The following is a 16,886-nucleotide window of genomic DNA, read 5'->3' on the forward strand; positions in this document are numbered from 1 at the left end:
CAAAAGAAGCCTTTCCCACATTCATTACATACAAATGGTTTTTCTCCAGGATGAATTTTCTTATGTAGAATAAGTTGTTCTCTCAGTCTGAAAGTCTTCTCACATTCATTACATTCATAAGGCTTCTCTCCAGTATGTAGTCTCTGATGTTGAATAAATTGTGCCCCTACTCTGAAGGCCTTCCCACATTCATCACATTTATAAGGCTTCTCTCCAGTATGAATTCTCTGATGCTGAGTAAGCTGTGTCTTCAGTCTGAAGGCCTTCCCACATTTGTTACATTCATAAGGTTTCTCTCCAGTATGAATCCTCTGATGTTGTATGAAATCTGAATTCCAAAAGAAACCTTTCCCACATTCATTACATACAAATGGTTTTTCTCCATTATGCACTTTCAAATGCTGAGTAAGCAGTTCCCACAGTCTGAATGCCTCCCCACAATGATTACATTCATAAGGCTTCTCTCCAGTATGTATTCTCCTATGTTGAACAAATTGTTTCTTCACTCGAAAGGCCTTTCCGCATTCATCACATTTATAAGGCTTCTCTCCAGTATGAATTCTGTGGTGATGAGTAAGCTGTATCCTTTGTCTGAAGGCCTTTCCACATTCACTACATTCATGAGGTTTTTCTCCAGTATGAGTTCTTTGATGTTCAATAAACTGTGAAATGTAATGGAAGCCCTTTCCACATTCCTTACATTTATAAGCAATTGCTCCAGTATAAATTCTCTGATGCTGAGTAAGTTGTGTGCCCAGTCTGAAAGCTTTACCACATTCATTAAATTCATAAGGTTTTTCTCCAGTAAATTCTTTGCTTTCTGAAAGGAAGAACAAAGGGCTGATTAACCCTGCCTTTTTTCCCTTTCCTAAGGTTTGGATCCACTCAAAGGTTTTAGAAACATTCTCAAAAGAAAAAAAAAAAGGAAAGAAAGAAAAAGGGGCAGCTAGGTGGCACAGTGGATAGAGCACTGGCCTTGGAGTCAGGAGGACCTGAGTTGAAATCCGGACTCAGACAGCTTAGTAGCTATGTGACTAGGGCACATCACTTAACCTCAACTGCTTCACTGAAAAAAAAAAAGGGGGGGGGGGCGCGGCGGCTAGGTGGTACAATGGATAGAAAATAGAGTACCAGCCCTGGATTCAGGAGGACCCGAGTTCAAATCTGACTTCAGACACAAAACACTTACTAGCTGTGTGACCCTGGGCAAGTCACTTAACCCCCATTGCCCAATGAAAAAACAAAAAAGAAAAGGAATATTCTCTAGCCTTCCCATCTGAGAGGACTAGTCACTCTGGTCTTTCAATAAGGATCACAGTTCATTTTATGTGAAAACTCATACTTAGCATACATAAACAAATTCGGTTATCATAAAATTACTTGGAGGAATGAATAAGCCCTTACTCTACTGTAAACAGATGACATTTGAATAGAATAAAGAAATGAAAGGCTATCCACAAGAAGTATAGACCTTTAAGAGCTTGCAAATACATCCTTACTATCTGAGGTGAAAATAGGAAGGGAAAATACTAAACAGAAAGAATAAGGATCAACCAATTTAGAGTGAGGAGGAAAAACAGAAGAGCCATGAAGTAAGCAGAATAAAGAAGAAATATGAGGAAAAAGGGAATCATATCAGAAAATTGTTGCCATTAATTTCTACTAAAAATCCAACATACCTACTTTGTAAGGAATTGGTTCAAGTTTGTAAGAGTAAGATCCAATTCCAAAAATGAAAACAATCAAGATATTTTTCATTAGAGAAATTATTAATAGTTACCTGAAACATTGTTCAAACTCAGGTAATCAAAGAAGTCAAAATGAAACAATTGGGATATATCGAGAAATAGTGATCAGATTAGCAAAGATACTTAAAATGTTAAAAAATTTCGGCAGTTATGCTGAAATAGGCACTTATTCAACTGCTGTTGCTATTTCTCTGAAATGTAACATAGCAATTTAATTTAGTGCTACAAAATTGTTCATATCCATTGACCCAATGATCTCACTACTAAGTTTACATCCTTAAAATTTTACTGAAAGCAAACACAGATCTCTCTCAAAAATATTCACAGCAGCCGTTCGTGAAACAGCACAATACCGAAAACAGGTTCAGAGATGGAGTTGTGGGTCAACAATTCATGTCATATAAATGTATCATTGTGCCTTTATAAAAAATAATTTCAAAGCATAAAGAAAAACAGGATGATATGTAAAATGACAGAATGAAGAAAGGGGAATTAGGTTATGACTAAATGCATTAAAAAGTAACAGCAGCAAAGCAACGTGATCATAAAAACACAGAAGAAAATATCAGAAAGAGACTCAGAAGAAAAAAGGCTATATTATTAATATCTTAAGTAATATGCTTATTTTAAAAGGGAGAAAGAATTGCTGGAAGAGTGGCAGAAGAATGCCTGCATAAGGTAAGATAAGATTCAAAGAACAAAAGAGAATACCTGTATTGAGGAAACAACTTTCTTTGAGAGTAGAGGTATATGTGAGTAGTGATGCATAAAAAAGTATCTTCTTTTTTAAAAAATCTCAGCTCTTTTCGATAGGACCAAGAAATTCTCATAAGAGCACCCTGGGCAACACTTCATAAGAACTTGGGGGGTGGAGCCAAGATGGTGCAGAAAAGGAAGGACCTACCCTAAGCTCTCCTCCAAAACCCTCTGAACAACTTTAAATAATGACTAATGCCTCAAAACAAATTCTGGAGCAGCAGAGCCCACAAAAGGAAGGGGTGAAACAATTTTCCATCCCAAGACAACTCAGAAGGTTTGCAGAAAAGGTCTGTTGCACCAGGGTGAGAATGGAGCACAGTCCAGCACAGGCAGGCCCCAGCAAACCAGCAGCGGGCCTTGAGAGCCACTGAATCAGCAGCAGTAGCAGCTGCCTCTGGAGCTCTCAAGCCCACAGCCGGTAAGAGGGTCAGAAAATTGGTCAGAAGGAGATTACAGGGGTCTCTTTGCTGACACTGCAGGAAGGATTCTGTTGCTTTGCCAATACTTGGATCTGGGTCACAATCCTGGGTGGACGTTCCAGGGCGAAGAGGAGCACTAGCACACCAGAGCTAGTGGCCACAGTGCAGCAGGAACCCTGGTCACAGTTCCAGGAAGAAGAGTGCTTGTTCCTCACAGGACAGGCCAGGAGAGTAGTAGACACACCTCTCCTTAGATCACACCACCTTGGAAGAACTGAAAACTTACAAGTCCCGAGAAGTATCTCTGAAAAGAGCTGTATAAAACCCCTGAAGCTTGAGACAGTGTGGCCTATACCCTGCAAGCAGAGCCCCACTTTAGCAGAGTTAAAAGTCAAGAAAGAGGCTGGAAAATGAGCAAACAAAAGAAAATTCTGACTACAGAAAGTTACTATGGTGACAAGGAAGATCAAAGACACATTCAGAAGATAACAAAGTAAAAACTCATACATCCAAAGCCTCAGAGGAAAACATAAATTAGTCTCAGGCCATGGAAGAACTCAAAAAGAATTTTAAAAGTCAAGTAAGAAAGGAAGAGGAAAAATTGAGAAGAGAAATGAGTGATGCAAGAAAATCATGAAAAAAAGAGTCAACAGCTTGGTAAACGAGGCACCAAAAATAGTGAAGAAAATAACACCCTTAAGAAGTAGAATAGGGGGCAGCTAGGTGGTGCAGTGGATAGAGCATTAGCCCTGGAGTTAGGAGGACTTGAGTTCAAATCCCGCCTCAGACACTTGACATTTACTAGCTATGTGACCCTGAGCAAGTCATTTAACCCCACTGCCTAGCCAAAAAACAAAAAAAAGAAGCAGAACAGGCCAAATGGTAATAGAAGTACAATAATCCACTGAGGAAAAGAATGTCTTGAAAAGCAAAACTGATCAAACAGAAAAAGAGTCACAAAAAAATCACTGAATAAAAGAACTCCTTAAAAATTAGAAATGACCAAATGGAAAAACAGGTACAAAAGCTCACTGAAGAAAATAACTCCTTAAGCATTAGAATTAGGCAAGTGGAAGCTAATGACTTTGAGACATCAAGAAACAAGCAAACAAAACCAAAAGAATGAAAAATTAAAATAAAATGCAAAATATCTCAATGGATAAAGATTTTGTAAGAACTTTGACCTAAAATGACCAGAGCTGTACTTTACAATGATTCATTTGCTTGGTTTTTATGAAGTCACCTGGACAGCTTCTTCTTGGGATATCCGTCTCTGGCATCCAAAATGCTTCCTTTCTTTCCAACTGGTAGATCACATCTGGTTTGGAAACTGCAAATCCTGTCCATTGAAAAGAAAAAAGTGCTAGGGATGGTAATTTAAGAATTCTATCTTAAAACAAATAATTTAAATACTCACCCTACTCTCAGTAGGTTGGGGAATAAGAGTGCAGAATGTATCTTATATCATCAAGGGCATCAACAATGTTAGCTGATTTTGTCTGAAATTGTTTTCTTTTTCTTTTTTTTTTTTTAACCAGGTAGTACTCAATAGGCTGGTTGAGGGGAGAAGTAGGATTTTTTTTTAAGTGGGGAGGGAAGGAGAACTGACACCAAATGAAACATTCATAAAATTTAATAAAAGCATCCAAAACTACCTTAAGCTCTTTTGGGGAGAAAAAAAGTGGGCACGCTAGGAAGACCTCAAGGATGGTACAAATGACCACTGCAGCATAGTCTATATTGTGTGGGAATGGGTTACAGTGTAGGACTTCAGGAAAACAGTTCATTTGACACACTCCCTGCTTAGACAATGGGAATATTTTGTGTATGATGATACCTCTACTGGGATTAAACAGAAAATGTTGGATCTGAAGCAGTACAGAGTGTTTAAGATGATAATAAATCAAGAAGTCAGTTTCTATTCCTACTAAACAGAAACCTTTCTCCCAGGCAGCACAGGTTTTCTGTCTCTTTGTTAAAAAAGGATTAGGAATAGCTTCCTTTTGTATGCCAAAGAAAAACTGCTAAAATCTTGAAAGTCCCTATAGTGGATATCAAGACTCCAAAGGGGTACCTGTTCTTACCCAAAGAGACCAAGTTCCTATAGTTCTCCAACATCACATCCCTGTACAACTTTTTCTGAGATGGGTTCAAATGTAGCCACTCCTCCGGAGTGAATTCCATAGCCACATCGTTGAATGTCACTGATTCCTGAAACAACAAAAATATTTGGGTTACCCAGGTACAGCTCTGACTGGTATGAAGTTTGAATGAAAAGCACTTGACAGTATGGATTTTTTCGTTCATTTATGTGAAACACAGTACAATGCCTGGTACAGAGCAGGCACTTAAGAATTCCTCTCCTATTAGACTGTAAGCTCCTTGAGAGCAGGGGCTATTCTTGCCTTCCTTTGTATCCTTGAATTCAATACAGTGCCTAGCACATAACAGGATGCTTAATTAATGCTTATTCTTTTTAGTGGTTCCAATGACATCAATTTTATTTTATTTTATATTTTTCCCCCTTTGGCTTTTTATTTCACTTTTTTTAAACAAAGTCTGGTCCCCTGAGAAAAGGACTTCCTTCCCTCCCTCCCCATTCCCCTCCCCAACCCTTCTGCTAGAGTTCAGGTTCCCGCTCAATCTTCACCAGCTCCACCTCAAACACCAATGTGGCTCTACCTGGAATCTTTGGGGGAGCTCCTCAATCCCCATATCCCAGCTCTGAAGGGATCACCAGCTTCCGCTTCTCCCCCTCACACACCCCAAGGAGCCCCTGGTCCCAGCCCTTGATGACCTGGCCTGTTCCCAAGGAGAAGACAAAGGGCTGGTCACAGTGCAGACAGCTGTCAAACTCAGTGCCATCTTCGAGCCTCCCTGTGTAATGGATGTGGAGCTCGTCGCCTTTGTGGGACTTGAAGGGGCAGTGGTCCACCCGTTTTTTTACTCCAATCTGGAGCTTTCGCTTCCCCTCCCCTGCCCTGGTGGGCAGGACACCCAGGCAGAGGGGCAGGAAGACCAGATGCTAGGTCAGCTGCATGACCCCTCTCACCGCATCCCCGGAAATCAATGACATCAATTTTAAAACCTGCACCCATGGCTCCTACTTTTACCCTCTGAGCTCAAGCAGTAGTATGCCTAATCTTTTTCTGCTTGCTGAAATAAACAATGAAAATGAAATAGTGAACCATAGTTACCATATGGACCTAAGTCTTCACGTGCAGACTAGCCATTCTGATTCTTTGACCAATCAGCATGAGCTCTCATCACTAAAGTAGTCGCCTTCTTCTCTTTAAAAAAACAAAACTATATGTGTATATTTATACAAACACATATATACATACATATATATATATATATATATTCACAATTGTATGTAAAAACAGCTATAAGGGAATTTCAGTGCTAAGATAGCAGGGGAGAAGGAACTCCTTTCTAAAGCCCTCCTGAATTACCCTAAAAACAACATATATATATAAAAAAAAAGCCTTCAGAACTGATATAAGAGCAGAAATGCAGGTTACCAGCATAGCAGGAAAGGTCAGTCTCACTAGAGTGGGAGGGGAGACTCAGTTAAGTTGCCCAGTTAAGTGCAACAGCAAGGCCCCGAGCCCCAGCAAAAGAAACCTGAGAGAGTGGAGGAATAGAGCCCAATTCTTACATAAAAGCACAAAGTCACAAAATAGATAGAAAAAATGATCAAAAAACAAACAACGAAAAAGAACTTGACTATAGAGAGTTGTTATGATGACAAGGAAGATCAAGGCACAAATTTAGAAATGGACAACAGTTTCTAAACGGCAACATGTGAAGCCTTAAAGCCTCAAAGAAAAATTTAAATGGCTCAAAGGCCCCAAAAGAAAGAGCTCACAAAGGGTATTTTTTAAAAAACAGAAGTGGAAGAAAAACTGGGAAAAGAAATTAGTTTTGCAAAAGAATCATGAAAAAAGAGCCAACAGCTTGGTAAAAGAAACCCCAAAATGGAAAAAGATATAAAAAAATTAACAGAAGAAAATAATTCCTTCAGAAATAGAATTGGCAAGTGGAAGCTAATGACTCCATTAGACTTCAAGAAACAACACAACAAAACCAAAAGGAGAAAATGTAAAATTTCTAAGTGGAAAAACAATGACATGGAAACAAGAGAAAGAGAATATTATAAAATGTAAAATGGATAATTTTGATTATATAGAATTATAAAGTTTTTGCTCAAACAAAACTAATGCAAATAAAATTAGTAGAAAAGCAGAAAATAGGAAAATATTTTATAGCTAGTATCTGACAAAGGTCTTATCTCTCAAATATATAGAGAATTGAGTCAAATTTGTAAGAATACAAGGCACTCCCCAACTGATAAATAGTCAAAGGATATGAACAGGTAGTTTTCAAAGAAATCAAAGCTATCTGTTGTCACAGGAAAAAATGCTCTAAATGACTACTGATTAGAGAATTGCAAATTAAAACAACTCTGAGGTACCACCTCACACCTATCAGACTGGCTAACATGACAGAAAAGGAAAATCATAAAAGCTGGAGGGAATATGGGAAAACTGGGACACCAACACATTGTTGGTAGAGTAGTGAACTGTGCCAACCATTCTTGAGAAGAATTTGGAAGTGCCCCAAAAATTGTGCATACCCTTTGATCCAGCAATACCACTACTAGGTCTATATCCCAAAGAGATCATACAAAAGGCAAAAGGATCTATATGTACAAAAATATTTGTAGTAGTTTTTTAAAGGTGACTAAGAATTGGAAATCAAAGGTATGCTTATCAATTGGGGAATGGTTAAACAAGCTGTGGTATATGATTATAATGGAATATTACTGTGCTGTACAAATGACAAGCAGGATGATTGCAGAAAAACCTGGAAAGACTGACATGAACTGATGCATAGTACAGTGAACAGAACCAGGAGAATGTTACACACAGTAACAGCAATATTATTGGATGAAGAACTGGAAATGACTGAGCTATTCTCACCAATACAATGATCCAAGACAATACCAAAGGACTAACGATGAAGTATACTATCTGCCACCAGAGAAAGAACTGATATTGATTGAACACAAATTGAAACATGTTATTTTTCACTTTCTTTCATTTTTTAATTCGAGTCCTCAGTACAAAATGACTAATACGTTTTATATAATTTCACCTATATAACCTATATCTGATGGCTTACTGCCTCAGGGAGGGGGGAAGGGAGAGGGAGAGAATTTAGAACTCAAAACTTGAAGTAAAAATGTTAAAAGAATTTTTTAAAAACACAGAAATCATGAGATAGTTTAAGAGAAGTGAAGAAAACGTTGGGCCTCCATTTGTGAAGGGTCCAGACCAGTCATGCTTCATCTCTCTGCCAGCGCTGCTTCTGACTTTCCTAACTCTGATATGATATCCCCATGAGAGCGAGCACCTTCCTCTCCCAACATGAGAATTTTCTCAGCTCCCTTTTCTAAGTTTTATTCCCCCATAAGATTATGAACTCCTCAGGGCAGAAACTGTCTTTCATTTTGCAGTTAAAAGGAGTCTACATAAACACAGGCTACAGGTGTGGGTGGAAAATTTTGGGATGATCTCAAAAAAAGATGAGAGAAAGAGGGATGTACTAGGAGAAGGAAGGAGGAAGTGGGAAGATGGGGGAAATAATAGGAAAAAAAGGCAAAAAAAGACCTTTTAAATTGTAAAGGAAAAGGGAGAAGAGTGACAAAGCTTGAACCACACTCTCACGTGGTTCAAACAGGCAAGAATATACACAAATGAGAGAGGATTCTGGGCAGGTGGCAGAGTAGGTCAGAAAACTTTTGGCTCTCCAAATTTCTTCAAAAAAAAAAAAAAAGAAAAAGCACAGCCTCAGAGGGAATGTAGAGCAGCAAAAATAAACAAAGATCAGGGTAAAGCAGTTGTCCACCTAAGACAATCCAAGAAGTTCCCAAGAACTACTTGACCTCCAGAAGTGGAAGTTCAGCCTGAGTGAAGTACAAACATCTCTAGGCCAACTCTTCTGAATCTACAAACAACGAGCCCTGGGGGCAGCCGGATTGGGAGGAAGCTTCAGCCTCAGAAGCTTTCACCTCATGGACAGTGTGGGGGTCTGAAGGCTGAGCAGGAGAAGGCTGACAGGTGTTCCACTGTCAAGAGATGCCAAGCACAGCTGTGCTGACCAGACATATCCCAGAGGCTGCGGGGAGGAGCTGTACTCACCATGCCTGGGGACAGGGCACAGACCCTGCTGGCTGTGGGCCCTCTCAGGAGAGCGGAGTCCCTGGTTTCAGTTCCAGGGCAGAGAGGACAGTTGTAGTTTGCAGCCACCAGAGGGACCACAGGGAGCAAGCACATGTGTGGGACAGCATAGCTAGGGCCCCTAGCCATGGCTTAGGAGTGAGAGGACAGCCTAAGGTTGGGCCCCAAGACAGACCTCAGAAAATACCAGTAAGAAGGACCTGAGACTTGGGGCATCTTACCTACACCTTGGGACTAGAACTTGATTATACTAATAGCTGCTAAAAATAAAATAAAATAAAATAAAACAAAATAAAAATGAGTAAGCTACGGAGAAAAAACCCAACCATAGATAGCTACTATGGGAACAGGAAAGATCAGGGTTCATATTCACAGGAAGATAATGGAGTATAAAAGCTACTCCTTTTTCAGTGAGAAATGTCAAATGGTCCCAAGCACAAAAAGAGTTCTTAGAAGAACTTTAAAAATCAAATTAGAGAGATCAAGGAAAATTTAGAGAAAAAAAAAACCAAGAGCAATCCAAGAAAATTATAAAAACAAAGTTAATCAACTTGAAACAGAGAATGAAAAACTTAAGTAAGAAAATAGCTCCTTGAAAACTAGAATTGAGCAAGGGGAAGCTAATGACATTTTAAGACACCAAGAAATAATAAAACAAAATCAAAAGAATGAAAAAATAGAAGAGAATGTGAAATATCTCATCGGAAAAACAAGGGATCTGGAGAACAGATCAAGGAGAAATAATATAAGAATATTTGGTCTACCTGGAAGATATGATAAAAAAGAAAACATCTTGATACAATATTACAAGAAATTATCAAGGAAAATTGCCCTAAAGTTCTAGAACAGGAAGGCAAAGCATAAATAGAAAAAATCCACCAATCACTATCTGAAAGATATCTCAGGATGAAAACTTACAGGAATATCATAGCCAAGTTGCAAAGCTCCCAGTTTAAGGACAAAATGTTGCAAGCAACAACAATTTAAATATCATGGAGCTACAATAAGAGGTGCACAAGACCTAGCAGCTATTACAGTAGGCCTTAGAACACTATATTTCACAGAGCAAAAGAGCTGGGGTGACAACCAAGGGTAACTTACCAAGCAAAGTTAGTAAAATCCTGGATAAAAAAAAAAAATGGACATTTAATGAACTGAAAGACTTCCAGGTATTTGTGGCAAAAACAGCAGAACTTCATGGAAAATTTAACATATAAGATTCAGGAGAAATATAAGGTAAAGATTAAAGGCTAATTATAAGGGACTCAAAAAGGACAAATTGTTTACTTCTTATACGTAAAAATGTTATCAGTACTCATGACTTATTATTTGGGTAGTCTGAAGGAAAGGCTTGGGCTGAGGTGTGTCTGATGGGGTGTTTCTAAAAAAAAACTATGGACAGATAAAAAGGAGTACTTACTCATAAATGAGGCACAAAAGGAAGAAATGGGGGTAGGTAGGTGTCGCAGCGGATGGAGTAACCAACCCTGGAGTCAGGAGGACCTGAGTTCAGATCCAGCCTCAGACACATAATATTTCCCAGCTGTGTGACTCTGGGCAAGTCACTTAAACTCAATTACCTCACCAAAAAAAAAAAAAAAGAACTGATATAGAAGAAGTAGGGGGGAGGGTGGGACTTTACTTTCATTGGTAATGGGTAAAAGAGGGAACATATATATACATGTATACATATATATAACTTTTATACATATGTATATGTATGTATATATGTATGTATGTGTATGTATATACGTATGTATATGTGTATGTATGTATAAAAGTTTTCTAAGTTCAGAAAGAAATAAGAGGGCAAGGGGATAGGGCAGAGGGAAAGGATAAGGGAAGGACTCTTAGAGAGGTAGGTAGTTTAAGGAATAGGAGGGCAAGGTAGCATGTAGAAGTAAAGTAAAGGAGTGAGGAGGGATAAGGTAAATAGAGTAAGAAGGATAGTGATGAAAAACAGAAAAGAGGAAGATACAGAACAATTCATTGTAGCTTAGAATGCGAATGGGATGACTTTACCCATAAGACAGAAATGGACAGCAGATTAAAAATCTGAATTCAACAATATGTTGCTTTCAGGAAAACACCATAAAAATGAGAGATACACACAAAGATAAAATAAAGGGCAGGAGTAGAATTTATCATGTAAAAAACAAAAGGATGGGTAATAATCATGATCTCAGACAAAGTTAAAGCGAAAATAGACAATCAATAGAGAAAAATAAGGAAATTATATACTATGTGTCACCAATACCACTCAATATTGTTTTAGATCATTTAAAATACCTAGATCAGTATAAAATAGCTGGGAGTATACCTGCCAAAAAAGACATAGGGACTATAGTAATATTTATTGTTCCTGAGTAGGTAAAGTCAATATAATTTTTAAATTACAATTTTACTCAACTAATCTATTTATTCAATGCCATCCCAATTAAATTACTAAAAAATTATCTTACTGAGTTAGAAAAAAATAATGGCAAAGATCATTTGGAAGAACAAAAGGTCAGGAATTTCAAAGAAACCAGGGGTAAAAGATGTAAGAGTTTCAGTAGTATCAGACTTTAAACTATATTACAAGATGAGATCATTGCTGAAGTGTAAAAGGGAAAATTTCAATTATTTTAAATTAAAATTTTCTTGTATCAATACAAGCAATATAGCCAAGAAGAGAAGGAATGCAGAAAATTGGGAAAAATTTTTAATAGACAATCTCTCAGATAGGATGTGATTGTGTTGGAATATTGCTGTGGTGTAGGAAACAATGAGCTGGCTGATTTTGAAAAATATGGAAAGACTTGGATCCATGAAGGAAGATGTTATCCACCTTCAGAGAAAGAGATCACACGTGGAAATATTCATAGTACGGTTTACATATATGTGTATGAGGGTATATGTGTATATAAGTACAAGTTTATGTATGTATATGTGTGTATGTAGATACATATACATAACTATTTAATTGTAGCCTACTTTTGAGAGGGGGAGAGAAGGTAAAAAAAAATGAAGTAAAAAGTCCACAGCAGAGAACAAAAGAAAAAGGAGGCAAAGAAAAGTGGGCTAGCTTGGAAAACAATGTGCAGTATGTATTACATAGGTTTTCTTGAAATGGAAATTTATTGTTCAATCTTTTGAATCCTCTCTTATGTTCTGCTGTGTAAATGGCAATGGTTTTCCTTTTTCCTTTTTCTCATTTTCAATGTAACTTTAAAATGAATACAAAATTTACAAAAAAAAAGGAATATATATTTAGATACAAACTCAACTGTATCTCTTTTACTCAATGTTAGAGAAGGATGGGAAGGGGATTAAGAAAAATAGTGGGGTGATAAGAGGAAGGGCTGATTAAGAGAGGAGTAGTCAGAAGCAAAAAAGACCCCTGCAAAAGGCCAGGGGGTGATAGGAGGTACAGCTGATGAAGGAAGGCAGTGGTCAGAAGCAAAAACCCAAACAAACTTTTGAACAGTGACAGGGTAAGAAAAGAGAGAGAGAAGTATAAACCCAAGAAAACAGGAGAGAGGAAAACACACAATTAGTAATCATAACTGTGAATGTGAATGGAAACAAATCACTTATAAAACAGAAGTAGAATGCATCATGGTTTAGAAACTAGAATCCAACAGTACATTGCTTACTAGAAAAACATCTGGAAAAAAAGATGAGTTAAAATTAAGGGCTCGAGCAGAATTTGTTATGCTTTAGCTGAAGTAAAAAAGGCAGAGGTAGCAACCATGATCTCAGACAAAGGAAAAGCAAAAATCAATCTAAATAAAAGAGATAATCAAGGAAACTACAAATTGCTAAAAGGGACTACAGACCATGAAGTACTACCAATATTAAACATATATGCACCAAAAGGCATAGCATTCAAATGCTGAAAGGAAAAATTAAATGAGTTACAGGAGGAGATAGTAAAACTATACTAGCAGGGTACCTCAACTTTTCCCTCTCAGAACTAGATAAATTTAATCATAAAATAAATAAGAAAGAAGTTAAGCACATGAATATTATTTTAGAAAAGTTAGCAATGACATATAATGTACCAAAAAAATCATGCACTAAAATCAGGCTATATTTATACCAGAAATGCAGACAGATTCAATATTAGGAAAACTATAAGCATCAATGACCATGTTAGTAACAAAAACAACAAAAATCACATAAATAGATGCAGAAAAAGCTTTTGAGAAAATACAACATCCATTCCTACTTAAAAAAAAAATAAGAAAGCACAGGAACAAATGAAGCTTTTCTTAATATGATAAGTAATTTCTATCAAAAACAAGAGCAAGTATTATCTGTAATGGAGATAAACTAGATCAAGTGTGAAGTAAGGATGACCAGGATCAAGACTTTTATTCGATCTTTTACTAGAAATGTTAGCTATAGTAATAAAACAAGAAAAAGAAATTGAAGGAATAAGGCAATAAGGAGACCAAACTATCACACTGCAGATGATACAATGGTACATTTAAAGGAACTGGAACTCTAAAGAACCAACTAAAAAGCAAGATGAAAGAGTGAAGAACTTTAGCAAAGTGGCAGGATATAAATCATCACTATTTCCCTATGTTACCAACAAAACCCAACATTGAGAGATAGAATGAGAAATTCCATGTAAAATAACTGCAGAAAGCATAACATACTTGGCAGTCTCTCTGACTAGACACACCCAGCAATTAGATGAACATAATTACAAAACACTTTTCACACAAATGAGAACACATCGAAACAACAGGAGAAATATTAACTGCTCATGGGTTAGTGGGCAATTCTACCAAAATTAATTTACTTATTCAGTGCCACAGCAATCATACTACAAGTGAATTTTTTTGATATACCTAAGAAAAATAATAAAATTTATCAGGAAGAAGAAAAGGTCAACACTATCAAGGGAATCAATTTGTTAAAAATGCAGGAAGGCAGCCTAACAATCCCAGATTTCAACAAACCCAGATTTCAAAAAGCAGTAATCATCAAAAAAATCTGGGGCAGACAAAGAAATACAGTGGTTGATCAGTGGAATGAACAGATTAGGTACACAAATCACAGAGGTAAATGATCATAATAATCTGTTTTTTCAAAAACTCAAGGATCCACTCACTGGGGGCAAGAACTCACGATTTGATAAAAACTGCTGGGAAAACTGCTGGCAGCAACTAGGCCTAGACCAACATCTCAAAACAAATATCAAGACAGGGTCAATATGGGTACACGATTGAAATGTGAAGGATGGCATCATGTACAAGAGAGGAAGAATTTACCTGACATATCTTTGGATAAGGGAGGAATTTATGATCAAACAAGACACAGATGACCACAGGAGGTAATATGCATAATTTTGATGACATGAAATTTAAGTCTTTACATAGACAAAACCAAAGCAGAAAAATAAAAAGGCAAGCAGCAAAATGTTAACCGTTTTTATAGCAAAATTCTCTAATAAAGGTCTCATTTGTCAAAATATATGGGGAATTGAACCAAATTTATAAAAGCCATTCCCCAACTGAAAAATAGTCAAAGAAAGAAGAAATGAAAGCTATCAATAGTCCAATGAAAAAATGTTCAAAATCAATAATACAGAACAATCCAAATTACAACGGAGACACCACTTCACACGTTTTAGATCCTAAGATGGCAGGACAAGGGTTGTCAGAAAAACCTAGAAAAACTTGCAGGAACTGAGGTAAACTGAGCAGAATCAAAAGAACACCCTATAAAGAAACAGCAATACTCTAACAATAATTAGCTGTGAAAGACCTGTCTACTCTGATCCACACAATGATCCATGAAAACTACGAAGGATTCATGATGAACAATTAAAAGAACTGAAGAACTCTGCTGTAGACTAAAGCATCTTTTTTCACTTGCTTTTATTTTTCTTACCTTCTTTTTTCTTTGTAACCTGGCTAATACGGAAATGTTTTGCCTAACTTCACATGCAAAACCTGTATCCCATTGCTTGCATTCTCAATGGGTGGTGGAGGGGCAGGCAGGAGGAAGGGAAAGAATGTGGAATTCAAAATGTGAAAATGTTTCCAAAAAAATCAAAGTAAATGTAAGGTAATTCCTTTGCAAGGGGAGGACAAAGAGATGACTTCTGTGTTAACTTTTAGCTCTGAACGTATGATGCTCTGATCCCCACAGTTTCTAGGGTTCTCTGAGAAAGAAACGTACCCCACGGTCTTCAAACTGACAAGGTATTTCAGGAAAGAAGCAATTCCCACTCACCCTTGCAGGCCTGGCTGTCAGGAGCACAGGAACCATCCCTTTTGCACCGTGAAAGCGCCTCCTGGACAGAGCAGAGGCCTCGAGGGCAAAGGCTCTGGGGGGAAATGACAACTATGAGAACCACAGGGCAGCTGCAGGTGTGGGCAGAGCAGGGAGGAGGGTCTGTGGGAGAAAGTAAGACAACAGACAGACAGCACTGATCCACCAGCAGAGAAGGCTTCCTGGAAGAAGTGGTACCCAGGAGGCTTTCTACGGAAGAGGAGGAGATAAGGCAACAAGGGAGTCCGGGCACAGACAGGGAGATGTCACTTTTGAGGAGTGGGGGGTGGGGGGTCGGGGGGCATGGACCCCCGGCAGCATCAGGGAAGGCTTCCCGGAGGAGGGGGTACCCAGGAGGATGCCGGGAGGAGGAGATGAGGCCGAAGTGGAACTGGGACCCAGGACCAGACACACAGCAGGAGGGGATCCCTTCAGACTCTGAGCACCGCAGGAGGACCGAGGCCTGAAGGGTCAAGAGTGGAGGGCTCCGCCTCCAACGCCCCCCCGCCCCAGACCCCCATTCCCTGTGTGCTCCCCCACCAGCCCCCGGTGCTCCGACCCCGCCGCACCCCGCACCGGCTCCGCCTGGGCCGGGCCCCGCCCGCTCACTCCGTCACACTTCAGCTCAGGGCACAGAAAGAAAAAACTGCCACAACAAAGCAAAGAAAAGGCAAAAAAAGGGGGTGGGGTGGATGTGACGGGAGAGGCAAGCATGGTTTTCTGGGAATCGTAGTCTAGAGTCTGACGCGACTTCTGCGCATGCCTGGGGCTCGGCCCCTCCCCCGGCCTGGAATGCGGTCCTGCCTCCCTGCCTGCCCCGCCCCTCCCGCCCTTTCTGCCAGGAGCCCCGCCCCCTCCGCTCCTCCCCTTACCTCCTGCTTGGTCTTCACAGCCCCAGAGCCCACGAGGAGTCGCCAGGCGTGGGGTCCCAGACCTCGAGGGGCCCTGGGGCTACTCTGACGCTAGTCCAGCCCGCAATCTCTCCCACTCCGGCAGCCAGTCGCAACAGGCCGCGGCTCTAATGAGCCCGCAGGAAGTGACGCAAACACGCATGGAAGCCACGGCTCTGAGGAGGGAAACCGGGGGCTGGGGCTGGATGCCAGGAGCGCTCGCTCAGCCCCCTGGGGCTTCCAGGAGGAGTAGGACACGAGTGGGCCCGGGGCAGCAGGAGAGGTCAAGGGGGCGCCGGCCAGGGCGAGGCCGTGCACTTTTGTGTCTGGTTCCTCCGTCAAGGAGACTGACCCGAGGGAAACCAGGAGACGTGGAGAGCGTGTAGCTGTGCCTGGGGAATGCCCGTCGTCTGGTGGATGGGCTCAGTAAAACTAAGAGCTAACGTTTGGGGGAGCTTCCTGTGTTCCAGGCACGGCTGAGTACTTTACAAGGACTGTCTCATCTGCTCCTCACACCAAACATGGGAAGCAGGTGCTGTTATAGACCCTCTT

General features: G+C 39.6%; 1 protein-coding gene and 1 pseudogene across 1 annotated transcript in view; both read right to left on the bottom strand.

Moving 5' to 3' along the window:
• LOC114042441 (zinc finger protein 331-like) overlaps positions 1 to 15,489 on the bottom strand; it is a 33,752-nt gene extending 18,263 nt beyond the window's left edge. The window contains exons 1-5 of the mRNA XM_027861132.1: positions 15,406 to 15,489; positions 6,124 to 6,211; positions 5,011 to 5,137; positions 4,170 to 4,265; positions 33 to 820 (exon numbers count right to left, since the gene is read on the bottom strand). Of these exons, the coding sequence (XP_027716933.1) occupies positions 33 to 820; positions 4,170 to 4,265; positions 5,011 to 5,137; positions 6,124 to 6,126 (1,014 nt within the window). The 5' untranslated portion in view covers positions 6,127 to 6,211; positions 15,406 to 15,489. The remainder of the gene's footprint in view (positions 1 to 32; positions 821 to 4,169; positions 4,266 to 5,010; positions 5,138 to 6,123; positions 6,212 to 15,405) is intronic.
• On the bottom strand, positions 5,547 to 5,966 carry LOC114042443 (annotated as a pseudogene).
• Positions 15,490 to 16,886: the final 1,397 nt, after the last annotated feature.

The sequence above is a fragment of the Vombatus ursinus genome, unplaced genomic scaffold, assembly GCF_900497805.2.
Source record: "Vombatus ursinus unplaced genomic scaffold, bare-nosed wombat genome assembly UNPS02014459.1, whole genome shotgun sequence".
Lineage (NCBI taxonomy): Eukaryota > Metazoa > Chordata > Mammalia > Diprotodontia > Vombatidae > Vombatus > Vombatus ursinus.